A 13,844-nucleotide genomic window follows, 5' to 3' on the forward strand; every position below is an offset into this window, starting at 1 on the left:
CTGCACGAAGAGAACATTCTCATACGAGAACTAATAATAAACAATTCATCCATTAGAAGTATTTATAATATTATACTATATCATCAGATTATCTCATAATATATTTAACAGCTTCTACCATTCGATCAACATTCCCTTACAATTAGCTAAACCTACTACTACTTACTCCCTCGTTCTTCATTACAAACATTTATCCCGATTCCCTTAAGAAGCGGGGAAGCTAAAGCTAAGCCAAGCCAACCTTAAGCCAAAGCCAGACCAAGAGAAGCCATTCATTAACATACAAAGGCTACATTCTCAAGAAAGTCAACTCACTAAAACAAACAAGAATCAAACTACGCTGTATTATTGTATCTTTATCCCTTCTAAGCTACTTAACTCCTCATTACATATCACCTCCTAGCTTAGTTTAAGTGTTTCCTTTCCCATTATTGTACACTCTCCACATATGTCACACAATATTCAAACAATAACTCCAAATCGTAAGAGAACAAGACATTCAAACTCAAACTCAAACTCAAACCCAAACCCAAACCCAAACCAAGATTATAATCTAAACAATAACTTTGATAACATTCATAATAATAACAACTACAATAACAATAACAGTACTGCCAGTATAAACAGTAAATATATGAATATTATGAATACAAACAATTATAATAAAAATAATAATAACAACTCTATATTGGACGAAATGTTAGCTAGACAAAATTCATATCTACAAGATAATTTTAAAGATGCCGCTGGAGAAGGAGGAGGTTATAATCTAATAGATCCCAATATTCAAAATTTTAAAAACATTAATCTAAATCAAAATACTATTACTACTACTACTACTACTACTCAGATTCAAAACGAACATTATATAGATAATGATAATTTTAATGATAATGATATAGAAATGATAGATCCAAAACAAAATGGGAACATAATACTCACAGATAATGATAAAAATGACAGAGAAGAATATCAAGAAGACAATGATGATGACGGCGACGATGACGTTATATTTATAAAGGAACAACCTGTTCAATTCACTTCTCCATTAATTCCTTCATTCAATAATATCTCTTCAGAAAATTATATCACTACTCAATCTAAAAAATTTAAGAAACAAAGAACTATATCATTACCTCAATTACCATTATCAAAATTAGTATATGATTCCAAAAATGCAAATTTTATATCAAGGAAACAAAATGATGATGAATTATTGCATTTAGTTGGATCTTCTGCCAAAACTTTGGATGGTAATAAATCTATTCACTTAAATGTCGTTCATTCAATGTCTCCATTCACGAATAAAGCACAAAGTCCGTCCTCCATCTCTTTATATTCAAATTCACAAGATTACGATAATACCTACGAAGAAGCTAATAATGATGATAATGAATCTCCATTATCAGATTTAGATCTTCGACATGCACATAACCTCAGAAACATTGCCACTACTAACAATAATTATAATAATTCAACCACTAAAAGTATTAAAAAAATATTACTTCTTCGATACAAAAAATTGACTACATCTTCCAAGAATAAAAAGAAGAAACAACAACAACAGCAGCAGCAGCAGCAGCAGCAGCAACAACAACAAGAACAACAGCACCAAAAGCAAATCCTTTTATCAGCTTCTACATCTGCTCCATCTTCTCCTACCACATCGATTTCCACTACGTCATCAAAAACAAACAACAACAACAGTAATAATAATAATAATAATGATATTATGAAAAAACAATATATGACAAATAACACATACCCACATAAACATCATAGACTAAAAAAAATTTCGAATTATTTTAAAACTGATAAAGATGGTCATTATATATATCAAGAAAATGATATCTTTGGAAGTAACGGTAGATTCAAATCAATTGGTTTATTAGGTCAAGGTACTTTCGGTAAAGTCCTCAAATGTATTGATGCAGCTCCGTCATCATCATCATCTTCAGTACCCTCCTCAATACCACTGTATCATACTACTTCCAATATAAATAGTGTAGATATAAGAAGAAGGAAAAAATTAGTAGCAATTAAAATTATAAGAGCTGTAGACAGATATAGGGAAGCTGCAAAGACGGAATTAAGAGTCCTACAAACAATAATGGAAAATGACCCCCACGGCCAATATCAATGTTTAATCCTAAACGAGGCATTCGATTATAAAAATCATATATTTGTCTTGTCACTGATTTATTCGGAAAATCAATCTACGATTTTATGTGCTACCAATGGAATTGCAAGATTCCCCGGATCTCATATTCAAGCAATAGCAAGACAATTAATTAGATCCATGGCTTTCTTACATGATTTGGGTATCATTCATACAGATTTAAAACCTGAAAATATCCTTCTATGTGATGAAGAATATATAGAAAAGGACCTTCCCATTGAAATACTAGCATGTTTATCTAAAAGAAGAAGGGAAGCAAGTGGTGGAAGACGGAAAATCTTAAAGAGTCCAGAAATTAAAATCATCGATTTCGGTTCAGCTGTCTTTTACAACGAATACCATCCACCAGTAATATCAACTCGTCATTATAGAGCTCCAGAAATCGTCCTGGGATTAGGTTGGTCCTTCCCTTGTGATATTTGGTCAATCGCGTGCGTATTGGTAGAATTGATAATTGGAGAATCATTATATCCAATTCATGAAAATTTAGAACATATGGCAATGATGCAAAGAATTAATGGAGCTACATTTCCTAAGAAACTTATTGAAAAAATGTTTTATAAAGTCGATCATAAATTGGGCAATTTACCAAGTGATTTGAATACTACTGTAGTGAAACATTTTAATAGATCTACTTATCAATTAGTTTGGCCTGAAGTTAATAAAAAAACAGGGAATATTGTTACTAAGGAAAAATCAATTAGAAGAGTGAAAGATTCTTGTGAAAGATTGGATATTTTCATTTCTAAATTTTTGAAATTGGACTATGGTGAAGATTTTGAAATTAATTGGGATTTATCAATTGAAAGAAACTGGGAAATTATTCAAAAAATTTCTGCATGGAATGGAACAGAAAAGACTCAAAATGTAGATAAGGAAACTTTCTTGTTTTGGTATTGGTTCATTGATTTATTAAGGAAAATGTTTGAATTTGATCCAACAAAGAGAATTACTGCAATGGAAGCTTTGGATCATGAATGGTTTAATCTAGGAATCTTAGATGAAGGAATTTCAACTTATGGAAACTAACTAACTAACTAACTAATGCAGTGCGTAGTGTCCGTTTTGTTGTTCCCCACTATATTATATATATATTCTTATATTTTCTTTTTTATATATACTTATATTCATTAAAAAAACTCATTGGGTTTGTCACTTTTTTCCCATTTGTCTCTCTCTACTATCATCATTTTTCACATATGGACTAATGTTTCTATAACGACATTTGCGGTTCTTACTACAAGATCCTATCAAACTAATTTGTGCGACATTTCGAGGCATAATTGTCTAGAGAAACTATCTCGTTCAGAAAACGAACAACGACTTTTAAACTTTTAGCCTATTTGCAAAGGCATGAGGTTAAAAATACAATAATATCTATTCATGTATACATATCTACTCTATAAATACATTTATTTGATTGTCGTTTATCATGAAAGTGTTACAATTTTGGTTTAGTTTAATGTTTTGTTTCTTCTATACATACAAGTCTCCTATCATTCCCTCCTATCTATACTTTTTAATTCAATCTGGAATTTAAATAATCAATTTCTTCTTTCAAACTAGCTTCTTCAACTGTCTTGACCAATTCTTTGGTACATTTGGCAACATCAAAGACAATCCCAGCTAACCTTTGTTTGAAATGTTTATCAGCATAATCACCATCACTTTTCTCCATCTTAATTAATACCCCGTCACGGTTTAATTGACATAATACTGTCATTCTTCTACCACAATCTTCTAAACTTTGAACTACCCAAATACCATGTTTCTTTAAATTGGCATTACGACTTTGATTCATAGATATACTGGTGGCATCAACCATTTGATTAATAACTTGATTAATTGCATTGGATTCTGTTCTTAAGTCACCCTTAGTGGCTTCTGGCTCTTTAATTGAAGATAATAACGATTGAATGGTAGATATCACTTGAACGGTTTGATGTTCCAAATATAATAATAACTCCGATAATGTATTATCGGGATTTTCAATATCAAATGCATCTACGTCAAAGTCTTCCTCGTCCTCGTCCTCGTCATCTTCTTCCTCTTCATCATCTTCGTCGTCATCTTCATCTTCTGGCGCGTCTTCTTCGTCGTCATCTTCTTCTTCACTTGAAGTATCAGAATCAAAATCAGTTCCTATTTTAGCAACATTTTCGTCTTTAACTTTATGATCTAGTGGCACAAACTCATAACTATCATTTTCATCGTTAGTTTCTTCTTCCTCTCCTTCTCCTTCAGATTCCTCTTCAGATTCTTCCTCTGATGTTTCCACTGATTTTTCCTCCTTATGTATATCCTCTTTAAAAGGTGAAACAGAAAGAATATTTTCTTCCTTTTCAATTTGAGGAACTTCTTCTATGCTAATTTCCTCATCTTGAGATTCTGCAACAGCGTTGGTCTCTTCTGCCTTTTGAGGACGCTGTATTTGTTCCTCAACTAGGGGTCCTTCTTTTTCAGTACTCCTAACTGATTCCACTGAGGACTTCGATGATGATGATAACGATGATAAATCAATCGATCTCGCAGTATTGCTTTCTATCTTGTTTGGTACTTGTCGTGGAGATTTTTCAAGTACGTCTTCAACTTCCTTTGGTAGTGGTGATGAATGAGGTATTATATCTGGAATATTGTCCTTATGCACTACTCCATCTTCGTTCTCAGCATTATCTCCGTGCTGTTCTGATATTTTAGGTTGTAATGCTGGTCCTTCTAAATCTATTGGTTCATTATGGAGGTCAATTGGAGAGGTTGACGTATGATCATCATGCGGTATCTTAGGTTCATTTCCTTGTTCCAGAGACCCTATTACTTCTTCAGTTAGATGTTTAGCGGATGATTCTTTTTGGATTAAAGTTTTATCGAATGACTCGCCTTCAGTTGGTGCTTCGTTGGGTACCTCTTTTTTAATTGGTGCTTCATTGAACAATTCCTTCTGGGTTGCCGCTTCATTCAGCAAATCGTGGTTGACTGGCTCGTTATTTTGCGATTCTGATTTGATTGGAACCTTAGCAGATGATTCCAGTGCGACTACTGATGTTTTATTGGCTGATTTTGCTTCGACTGCTGGTACTCGGGCTGGTTCGGAATTTTTCGATATGTCGTTGGCTGTTTCAGAAGTATTTGGCTGGTCATTATCTGGTTGTATATCATGTTTTACTTCTTGGTTTGGTTGTACTTCTTCTTGTTCATCTTTTTTATTTGGTTCCATTTCCGTTAAAACATTTTCAATTATAGTATGTTCCTCGTTTAAATCATTTTGAGCATCTGTCGATATACTGTCGTCCCTTACTGTTTCAACATTTGAAGAGTCATTCTCACTAAAGTTAGCTTTCACAGGGCTCCCGGGAACGCTTTTCAGTCTATTATTGATCCCTCTATTTTTCCTTATTGGTATATCAGGTACAGGTTGTTTCAGCTCTATTATCGGAAGCACATTATCATTCGTTTCTTTATGTGCATTATCAACATGATTATCTTGTTTCTCAGCTTTTGAAACTTTGGATGGTGGGATAACGGAAGCATTTGGAACAGCCATGTTTTTATTATTGCTATTATTTCCATCGTTGAGTTGAGATAATAATTTTTTCACATTATTATCCATTGTATGAGTTGGGTTAGTCACTATTGGGTTTGTACTCATTGCTTCATCTTCTATAATAGGAGGTACTGATGAGGACGATGCCGAAGAATTTGCTGGTAAAAATGAAGTTGGAGTTTTGTTAACATCTGATTGTGACACGTTGAGGTCTTTCTTGTCGAGGTTATCAACTGAATCGTTTAGTGATCGGTCTTGAGTTTTCAGTGATGGAGTTGGAGTAGTTCCAATTGTTGATAAATTCAAAGATGATAAGGAATTAAAATTTTTTGATGAAGATGCTTTTGAATCTGGTTTTATTGGGAAGAATCCAGCATTGGAAGGTTGTCTTGAATTTGAACGGGAGTTTAAAAGTGGACTATTATGTGGTTTTTGAGCAATTTTCAACGGTTTCACGGGGGAATCTTCATAAAATTCCGTAATGTCACCAGTAGCGTTGAAACCTGGCTTCTCAAAATTAGGAGTAATTGGAGTTAATGGTGTATTGCTAATATTATCTGCATTGCTTAAAGGTAAAGTCTTGTTAGTGGTAACATTATTATTTATGTCTCCAATTTCTTTACTTCCAAGTGGATTCGTGGACAAAGTATCCTTTGTGATTGTTTCGCTAGCACTAGTCTTCAAATGATTTATTGCCTTATTGTTATTTGAAGGCCTTATCTTTGCAATTTTAATTAAGTTACAAAGGGCAAAAATGATTTCGGAAATGGCTGAATACATTGTAATTTTTGGTAATAAATGTCCAAAGATGGAATAATACCTAGTGGATGTAATCATATGAGATAATGATGCTTTTAGAACGACAATTTGATCATTAAATTGAGGTAGTTCTACAGTGGAAATGATGTGTGATATTAGGTTAGTTATCTTTGATAGTTCTTTAAATAATTGTGTACCCATATTCAGTTGACCACTGGTATTTTGCTTTAATGATATGTCGAAAGAATTTATATGAGAATATAATGTATTAATGAGGTCAATCGGTATATATCCGTCTTTCGATGTGAAGGGTTCTATCGCCATTTCATTTAATAGGTTAATTTGAGTATGATCGTTACTTGAACTTCGACTTGACTGTGATTTTAATTTAAGTTCTAATTCAGATATATTTTGCTTCAAATTTTCATTTTCAATTGATAATTTAGATAATTCAGAATTCAAATTGATCAATTCTTTTTGCACAAATTGTTCATTAATTAACTTGGATGTATTATGATCTTTATTTTTCAAAGTATTATTTTCATGTCTAATTAAGCTTAATTCATTGGTTAATGATTTTATTTTTAATTGTAATTCAATTAATCTATTTGAGTTATCTTCTATTTCTTCAGGAGATAATACGGCAGATGGAGTAACAGGCAAACCTTTAGAAAAGACGTTGTCTTCTTTCGGTGTAGGATCCGTAGAACCAGTAGTTATTGTTGGGGTTTCCGTTATAATTGTTGGTAGCACATTCTTGGATAGGTCAATTTTATTAACTGATGATGCATCATCATCAATAGATGATCGTGTGGTATTATCGTTGGTTGTTGATTGAACTTCATTATTGAATTTCTCATTTGTAAAAGTTTCATCGATCTTAGAATTAAGAGCCATTTCATTTTCCAAAGCCTTCATAAAGGGATTTGAGTTTTCCACTGTATTCACTGTGTCGTTACTTGTCGTGTTTATAGTTTCGTTAAGATCATTATTATCAACCGTAGCGTTGTCCTCATCACCACTGTGACCAATTTTTGCAGCATCGTCTTCATCATCCTCCGAAGACCAATCTATAGACGCCTTTTGAGGTATAATCAGAGATGATTGGATAGATGTCGTTGGTAAAGCTGATTGTGATTGCGATTGTGAATGTGCATGTGAGAGTGGTGGTTTTAATTGTAATTCTTCCGCTTTACTTGGTTTCTCTTCTTCCTCAACTGGTTTTATATGATATCCTCTTCTTTTAATTTCAAAAAGGATATCATCTACTAAATCATTGAATCTTGTTTGTGACAAGTTAGCCAATTTTTGTCTAGCTTGATTTCTCTTTAGATGGAAGTTAGATCGCGGAGCCAAGAAACTATTCGTTTTACTTGTGGATCCGTTACTACTAATGGTGGTATTATTTTCGTCGATTCTCCTTTGTAATTCATCAGAGACGTCTGTACTTAATTCATAAAATTGAGATGATGACAATTTTAATAGTTTTGCTCTTGCTTTTTGAGCTCTAGTGGATGCTGATCTATTAGGTCGAGTTAATCCTGTAACTTTGAAGAAATCATTCAACGAGACATAATATTGATAGATATCATTTTGTTGATCTTTTGTGAATGTTATATTTGACGTCTTTGTAGCAGTATTTGGAGTCATGCTACTGCTTAAGTTAGGCGATGATGGATTACTTTGTTCTTGCATTGTTGGTATATGATTAGCGAGAATAGTTGTCGCACCGTCGATGAAGTAAACAAGACAGATATACCAGAATTGTTGAGCAGTTATACCTGTGGAGTCTCTAGCGATGGTTCAATGGAAATTCAAAGTATAATGGACTGCCAAGACTGATTATGCATCAGTTACGTAACTAATCAACTGGAACCTCTTAATATTAAATGATGTCCAAACAAGAAAGAAAGCTGTAAAAAAAGTCGGCGAAGGGCAAACGCGTGAAAAAAAATTTGAGACGCGAAAAGAAGAAGATTTTGGAAAATCATCTCTATATATTATATTATACAAGGTTAATCAGATAAGTTGGCAAAGGTCGATGACCAGATTGAAGTTGCTCTTATTTGTTATTGTTGTTTCTTCTACTGTAATATAAACAACTATCCTAGAATGCATATGTCAGCTATGGAAAAGGAATTGAAAGACTTGATCATTCGAGGTACAAAATATACTGCTAATAAAGATTTTACAAAAGCGGCTGAAATATATGCCAAGATATTAGATTCGTTAATTAAGGGTCGTGAATTAGACGATGTCGATTTCAATAAAGAAGATCTAATAGTTGCAAGATATATGGTATCCATGGCACAATGTTTATTTGAAATGGCTTTGGAAAATACTGACTTGTTTGGAGGTCTAGGAAATGGTATCGGCAATGCAGATGAAGATGACGATAACGAGGACGATAATGATGACGGAAGTCCCAGCTCCCATTCCGGAAGCGATATAGATGGCGAAGATAGTGATAACGAAGGGAAACCTACTTTGAATAAAACTTTCTTTCAGTTTGATCATGAAGAAGAAGAAGAGGAGGAGGAGGACGATGATACTGAAGAGGAAAAGAAAGGAACTCGTAAAGAAAATAAACAGTTTAATGAGAGCAATATTGAATCAGAAGAAGAGTCAGCTCTTGAATCAGAAGAAGCCGAAGAAGAAGAAGATATTAATGATGGTGACAACAGTATAATGAAATGTAAACATTTTTCCGATTATTTAACAGGTGATTTTTTGATGCATTCATCCCATTTAGCGGAAAAAGCCTACGAGTTATATAATAAATCCGGGTCATATTGTCAAGAAAGTATAGATGCAAGTAAAATCATAGGGGATATTAATCTAGAATGGGAATCGTTCGAAACTGCCGTTGATTGTTACAAGACAGCCCTTAAGACATACCAGAGGGTCTACAACAAGATGGATTATAAACTTCTATGGTCAGTCTGTGAAGCAATGAAATATTGTGAAGAAGTCACCGGAGCTAAACCAAGCCGTGAGCGTCTTAAATATTTGAAGCAAATATCCATTGACGAAGATAATGATGATGCCGAATTGGGATTGTGGGCAGAAAATGAATATCTGGAATCATCAATTCCACGAGCAGGTCCACCATCGTCTGAACCTTCTTCTTCTTCTTCTTCTTTTGCTTCCTTTGTTAGTAAAAATAATAAAAATAAAAAGAGGAAAACGCAATGGTTACCCTCCGTTTCCAGCCCTAGCACGGCCAACGACCTTTCAGGGCTTGTCAGGAAGAAGACCAAGAAGAACCCTCAAAAACCCTCAAAAACCCTAAGAAACCCCTAAAATGCCTCACCTTCAAAAGTGGCAATTTGGTCCCTTTTTAATATTTTTAAAGGATACGTATACTTATGCTTATAAAGTATCCTTATATATATATATATATATGCACTATCCTCTAACAAAAGTCTGTAACTCAAAGCTAAGAATAATATATAATCAACGATTTATATATATATATACTTAATTGATTGATTGAGAACCATATTCATATTCTATTTAAGAAACTCTCTGTTGCAAAAATGACTGCAAATTCTGTCAACTCTAATAATAAGAAAAATGACGTGGCTTCTAAATTGGCAGCTAAGAATAATACTTTCTCTAAGAGGTTCGTTAGACTAACCAAGTCGTTACAATTTTATTGGTTCTTAGGCCATGCTATCACTTTGTTCGCATCCTTTATTTATTTCTTCACTTTTTCTTTCAAACAATCATGGTATAGAATTGCGTTTTTTGGTGCCTTACAATCATTTGGTGTCCTTATCTATCAACAACAATTTTTATCAAAATCTACGACTTCTAAACCTGCTGCTTCTGAAGAGGTCCAAATTCTGGAATATGAAAACATTTTGTATTTTATCTTAGCTTTAACATGGATCTCCACTCCAAAGCTCTCTATTGCTTTAGTCCCTTACATCGCATTCTCCACTTTACATTTCTCCTCTTATTTGCAATCTACTTTATTACCAAAACTTTTCCCAGGTGCTACTGCAGATAAAGTTTCCTCTTATATCTCCAAATTCCATGAATGTTACAATGAAAAATCAATGTACTGGGTCGCTTCAGGTGAATTATTGATCGAATGCATCTTAATCTTAAGAGCACTCCTATTCTTCCCAAAATCATGGATAGTCTTAATCATCTATTCCCTTTTCTTGAAAGTTAAATTCGAATTATCTAAATATTCCACCACTGTTTTCGCTCAATGGAGAGTCATCTTCGATGGAATCATCTCTCACCCAATGGTTCCTCCTCAAATTAAAAAGGCATACAATTTCATTAAATTAAATTTGATTTCTTTATCAAATTTTAAATTGATAAGATACCTAAATATTCCAATTCCAATTCAAGATGAAAAGAAAAAGGAAAATTAGACATAAAACTATTAACAACATTTCTACTCTTTTTCAACCTTTCTATATCTTGTTTTGCTTTATTATTTTTTTTAATCTAACTTACTCATATGTCTAGTCAACTTTACATTACCCAAATAACTATTTTGTAAGTATTTATAAGTATTTATAAGTATCTATTTAACGATTTCCCTATGGAATCGATCTTGCAATGATCGATGAAGAACAATCAAGCACATAAATAAGATTACTTTGTTTTAGATATAATGACGATGGCAAATATATGCATCTCCGATTCATGGCACACTTCATAGTCGCATAGTTTAACAAAAAAAATGCATTTATACTTTTTTATATACAAATACAGTACCTGGGAAACAAGAGCCTACTAGACATATAATCATTCTCTTATACCGTACAGTAGTAACGTTTAACCAACTGTAGTTGCTACTACATTTGACAGTAGCGAAAATTGAGAAAAAAATCCATCATGTACCAGCATGTCTTAATGGTAAAACTATATCTTTTGCCGCACTTTTATGTACAAGCTCCTTAATGCGTGGTGGCTGTTGCACTGTGTTACTAGAACTAGCGCTACCAGATGTAGTTGTATTACCTGTATGATTATTAGTCGTAAAAACTTTCTTAAGTAAACCATTCTGAACTACATTTAACTTCTTAGCAACACGATTCTTCTTACTAATTTTATTCGGTTTCTTCTCATCACTAGGTATTGTGCGATCAATGCAAGTGTCTTCAGTTTCTATTCCTTCCTCATCACTTTCATCGTCATTGTCATCGACTGTTGGATCGTCAACAACAGTTCTATCCTCAACATCCGTAACACCAGGTGATTCAGCAAACGCGTCATCACCATTCTGACATAATTCTTTCCTATGAACAGAAGGAGGAGGTGGACCCTCATACCCTTCGAAAAATGGTTCCAAATATTTCATATCTATCTGTTCTGGGGCAGCATCTTCCTTAGGATCGAAAAGATTTTCAGCAGTCGTTGGTAATGAATATAATGTATCAAATGGCGTATTTTTAAGAATTGGATCAGGAACAAGATTCAACTTCATGGAGATTTCTCTTAATTTACAACACCATGGTGGTGTATCGTTCGATACAGGTTCTGCGTCTTGCGCCTGTTCGTCCGGCTGAGATTCTTCTTGTTGTTGTTCGATTACTTGTGAGGATATCGGTTGCATCGGTTGCCTTAGCTGCGGTAATGCTAGAGAATGATGTGGCGGCTGTTGAAATTCTTGCTGTTGTTGATATGCCTGTTGGTAACCTTGTTGAAATTGTTGTTGTTGATACCCTGAATGATGGTCTTGATTTAAGAGCATGTTCATGTTAGATGGATTATTATCTACATTCATATTCATATTACCCATAGCACCAATGTTCATGTTCAGACCCATATTTGAAGGCACGCCTAGAGTCATGTGATTATAGCCCATACCCATGTATTGATTTGTATTGCCACCCATATCCATCATCATAGAATTATTATTATTATTGTCATTTACATTATTATTAGTATTCATACCCACATTATTAATAGTATTCATACCCACATTATTATTAGTATTATTCGTAGCATAATTGATATTGTTGTTATTCGAAGTTTGTTGTGAAGTTAAACTTGAGTTATCCGATGTAGCTGGTTGCGCGTTGTTGGCCTCAATGTTAGCTCCATCAGTAACAGTAGAAGTGGTGTTAGGACGCTGGTTTATACTATGACCCTTGTGCTCTCCAATCCACGTCGTAATCACTTCTTTAATGGTATCCTCTACCGTCTCTAAAAACTTGGATCTATATTCAAATACAACCTCAATATTATTGTCCGCTAAAAACTTGGCAATATTTTCATCTCTGAAGATTTTTTGATTATCAACTTGTATATGTTTTGGTGTAATTAAAACAACATTAAGGAACATTTCTAATACCAGTAGTATATCCGTAGCATCCTCTTCCCCATCAAGAGCAAATAACCAAACTGCCCCACTATGATAGTCTCCTATATACAGAATCGCATTCTTAGTGCAATTATCTTTAGGGCAGACACATGAATAGTCTGCTGCACTTAGGATTTTGACTTGTAGTCTTTGAAATGAATATCTTGTTAAAGGTAAGACATTCACACGTGTTATATTAAATTTTTTAGAGCTTAATGGTTTACAATCTGGACAAGCCGCAACGACATCATGAATTAAGAATTTTGAAATGTTATGATATTTTGCTGCTAATATTGATTGGATCTCATTTTCATCCCTATGTTTCCGTAAGGTATAGTCATCACAATCCCAATTTTCATGTACACAAGCTATAACATAGTGTAATAACGTTGGGGGGCACCAAATTAGTTTCTTTTTATTATGTGGACTCGTAAAAAACAATTTCCCATCTTCAAATTTATAAGTTAAGCGCATTCTTTTACAACGACCTCTCAGCCTTTGAAGGACTTTAGTCTGCAGCTCATTCTTCAAAGGAATGCCATATCTTTTATAGATTTCTTCAACTATAATTCTAGGCGTCAATTTGCCTCGAATTAAAAGTTCTGCATACATTTCATTCATGAATAAGAAAGGATGCGTTGTATACTTATCATTAGCCACAAAATCATTCAATAGAGCTTCTTTAGAAGCATCAAGATAAGTATTCATTATCTTATTATCCAGTTCTCCATACTTACTCAAATATAGTTCATAAGTTCCTTTCTTGACTGACATCAGTTTCATAGCGACTTGCAGAGATCTGGTTTTTAACGTCATGTCTGACATGCCTGCCTTACAACCGTTCCCTGCACTAGACACCTTCATAATTACCTGTTTGGTATCCGATTATCGCGCATTAGTTGTTTGCTTACTTGTTTATTGTTTGTTGTTTGTTGTTTATTTATGTTGATCTGGATATTATTGTTTTTTTAGATATTGATGTTTTCCACATCTACTACTGTATCTAGAAAAAAATATTTACAGGTGCTCAGCTT

General features: G+C 33.7%; 5 protein-coding genes across 5 annotated transcripts; 3 read left to right on the top strand and 2 right to left on the bottom strand.

The window, feature by feature from the left end:
* Positions 1–448: 448 nt before the first annotated feature.
* KNS1 (serine/threonine protein kinase KNS1) lies at positions 449–3,208 on the top strand (the record flags this gene model as incomplete). Its single annotated transcript, XM_003669806.1, has 1 exon — positions 449–3,208. One exon carries the CDS (start codon positions 449–451, stop codon positions 3,206–3,208), a length of 2,760 nt encoding a protein of 919 aa, XP_003669854.1.
* A 490-nt stretch (positions 3,209–3,698) lies between these two features.
* Positions 3,699–8,174, bottom strand: SPA2 (Spa2p; the record flags this gene model as incomplete). The annotated part of the gene is made up of 1 exon (XM_003669807.1): positions 3,699–8,174. The coding sequence occupies one exon, from the start codon at positions 8,172–8,174 to the stop codon at positions 3,699–3,701; it is 4,476 nt and encodes a 1,491-aa protein (XP_003669855.1).
* A 417-nt stretch (positions 8,175–8,591) lies between these two features.
* Positions 8,592–9,782, top strand: HIF1 (Hif1p; the record flags this gene model as incomplete). Its single annotated transcript, XM_003669808.1, has 1 exon — positions 8,592–9,782. One exon carries the CDS (start codon positions 8,592–8,594, stop codon positions 9,780–9,782), a length of 1,191 nt encoding a protein of 396 aa, XP_003669856.1.
* A 236-nt stretch (positions 9,783–10,018) lies between these two features.
* Positions 10,019–10,870, top strand: POM33 (nucleoporin POM33; the record flags this gene model as incomplete). Its single annotated transcript, XM_003669809.1, has 1 exon — positions 10,019–10,870. The coding sequence occupies one exon, from the start codon at positions 10,019–10,021 to the stop codon at positions 10,868–10,870; it is 852 nt and encodes a 283-aa protein (XP_003669857.1).
* A 467-nt stretch (positions 10,871–11,337) lies between these two features.
* Positions 11,338–13,674, bottom strand: NDAI0D03010 (uncharacterized protein; the record flags this gene model as incomplete). The annotated part of the gene is made up of 1 exon (XM_003669810.1): positions 11,338–13,674. One exon carries the CDS (start codon positions 13,672–13,674, stop codon positions 11,338–11,340), a length of 2,337 nt encoding a protein of 778 aa, XP_003669858.1.
* Positions 13,675–13,844: the final 170 nt, after the last annotated feature.

The sequence above is a fragment of the Naumovozyma dairenensis genome, chromosome 4 (assembly GCF_000227115.2).
Source record: "Naumovozyma dairenensis CBS 421 chromosome 4, complete genome".
In the NCBI taxonomy this organism is placed as follows: domain Eukaryota; kingdom Fungi; phylum Ascomycota; class Saccharomycetes; order Saccharomycetales; family Saccharomycetaceae; genus Naumovozyma; species Naumovozyma dairenensis.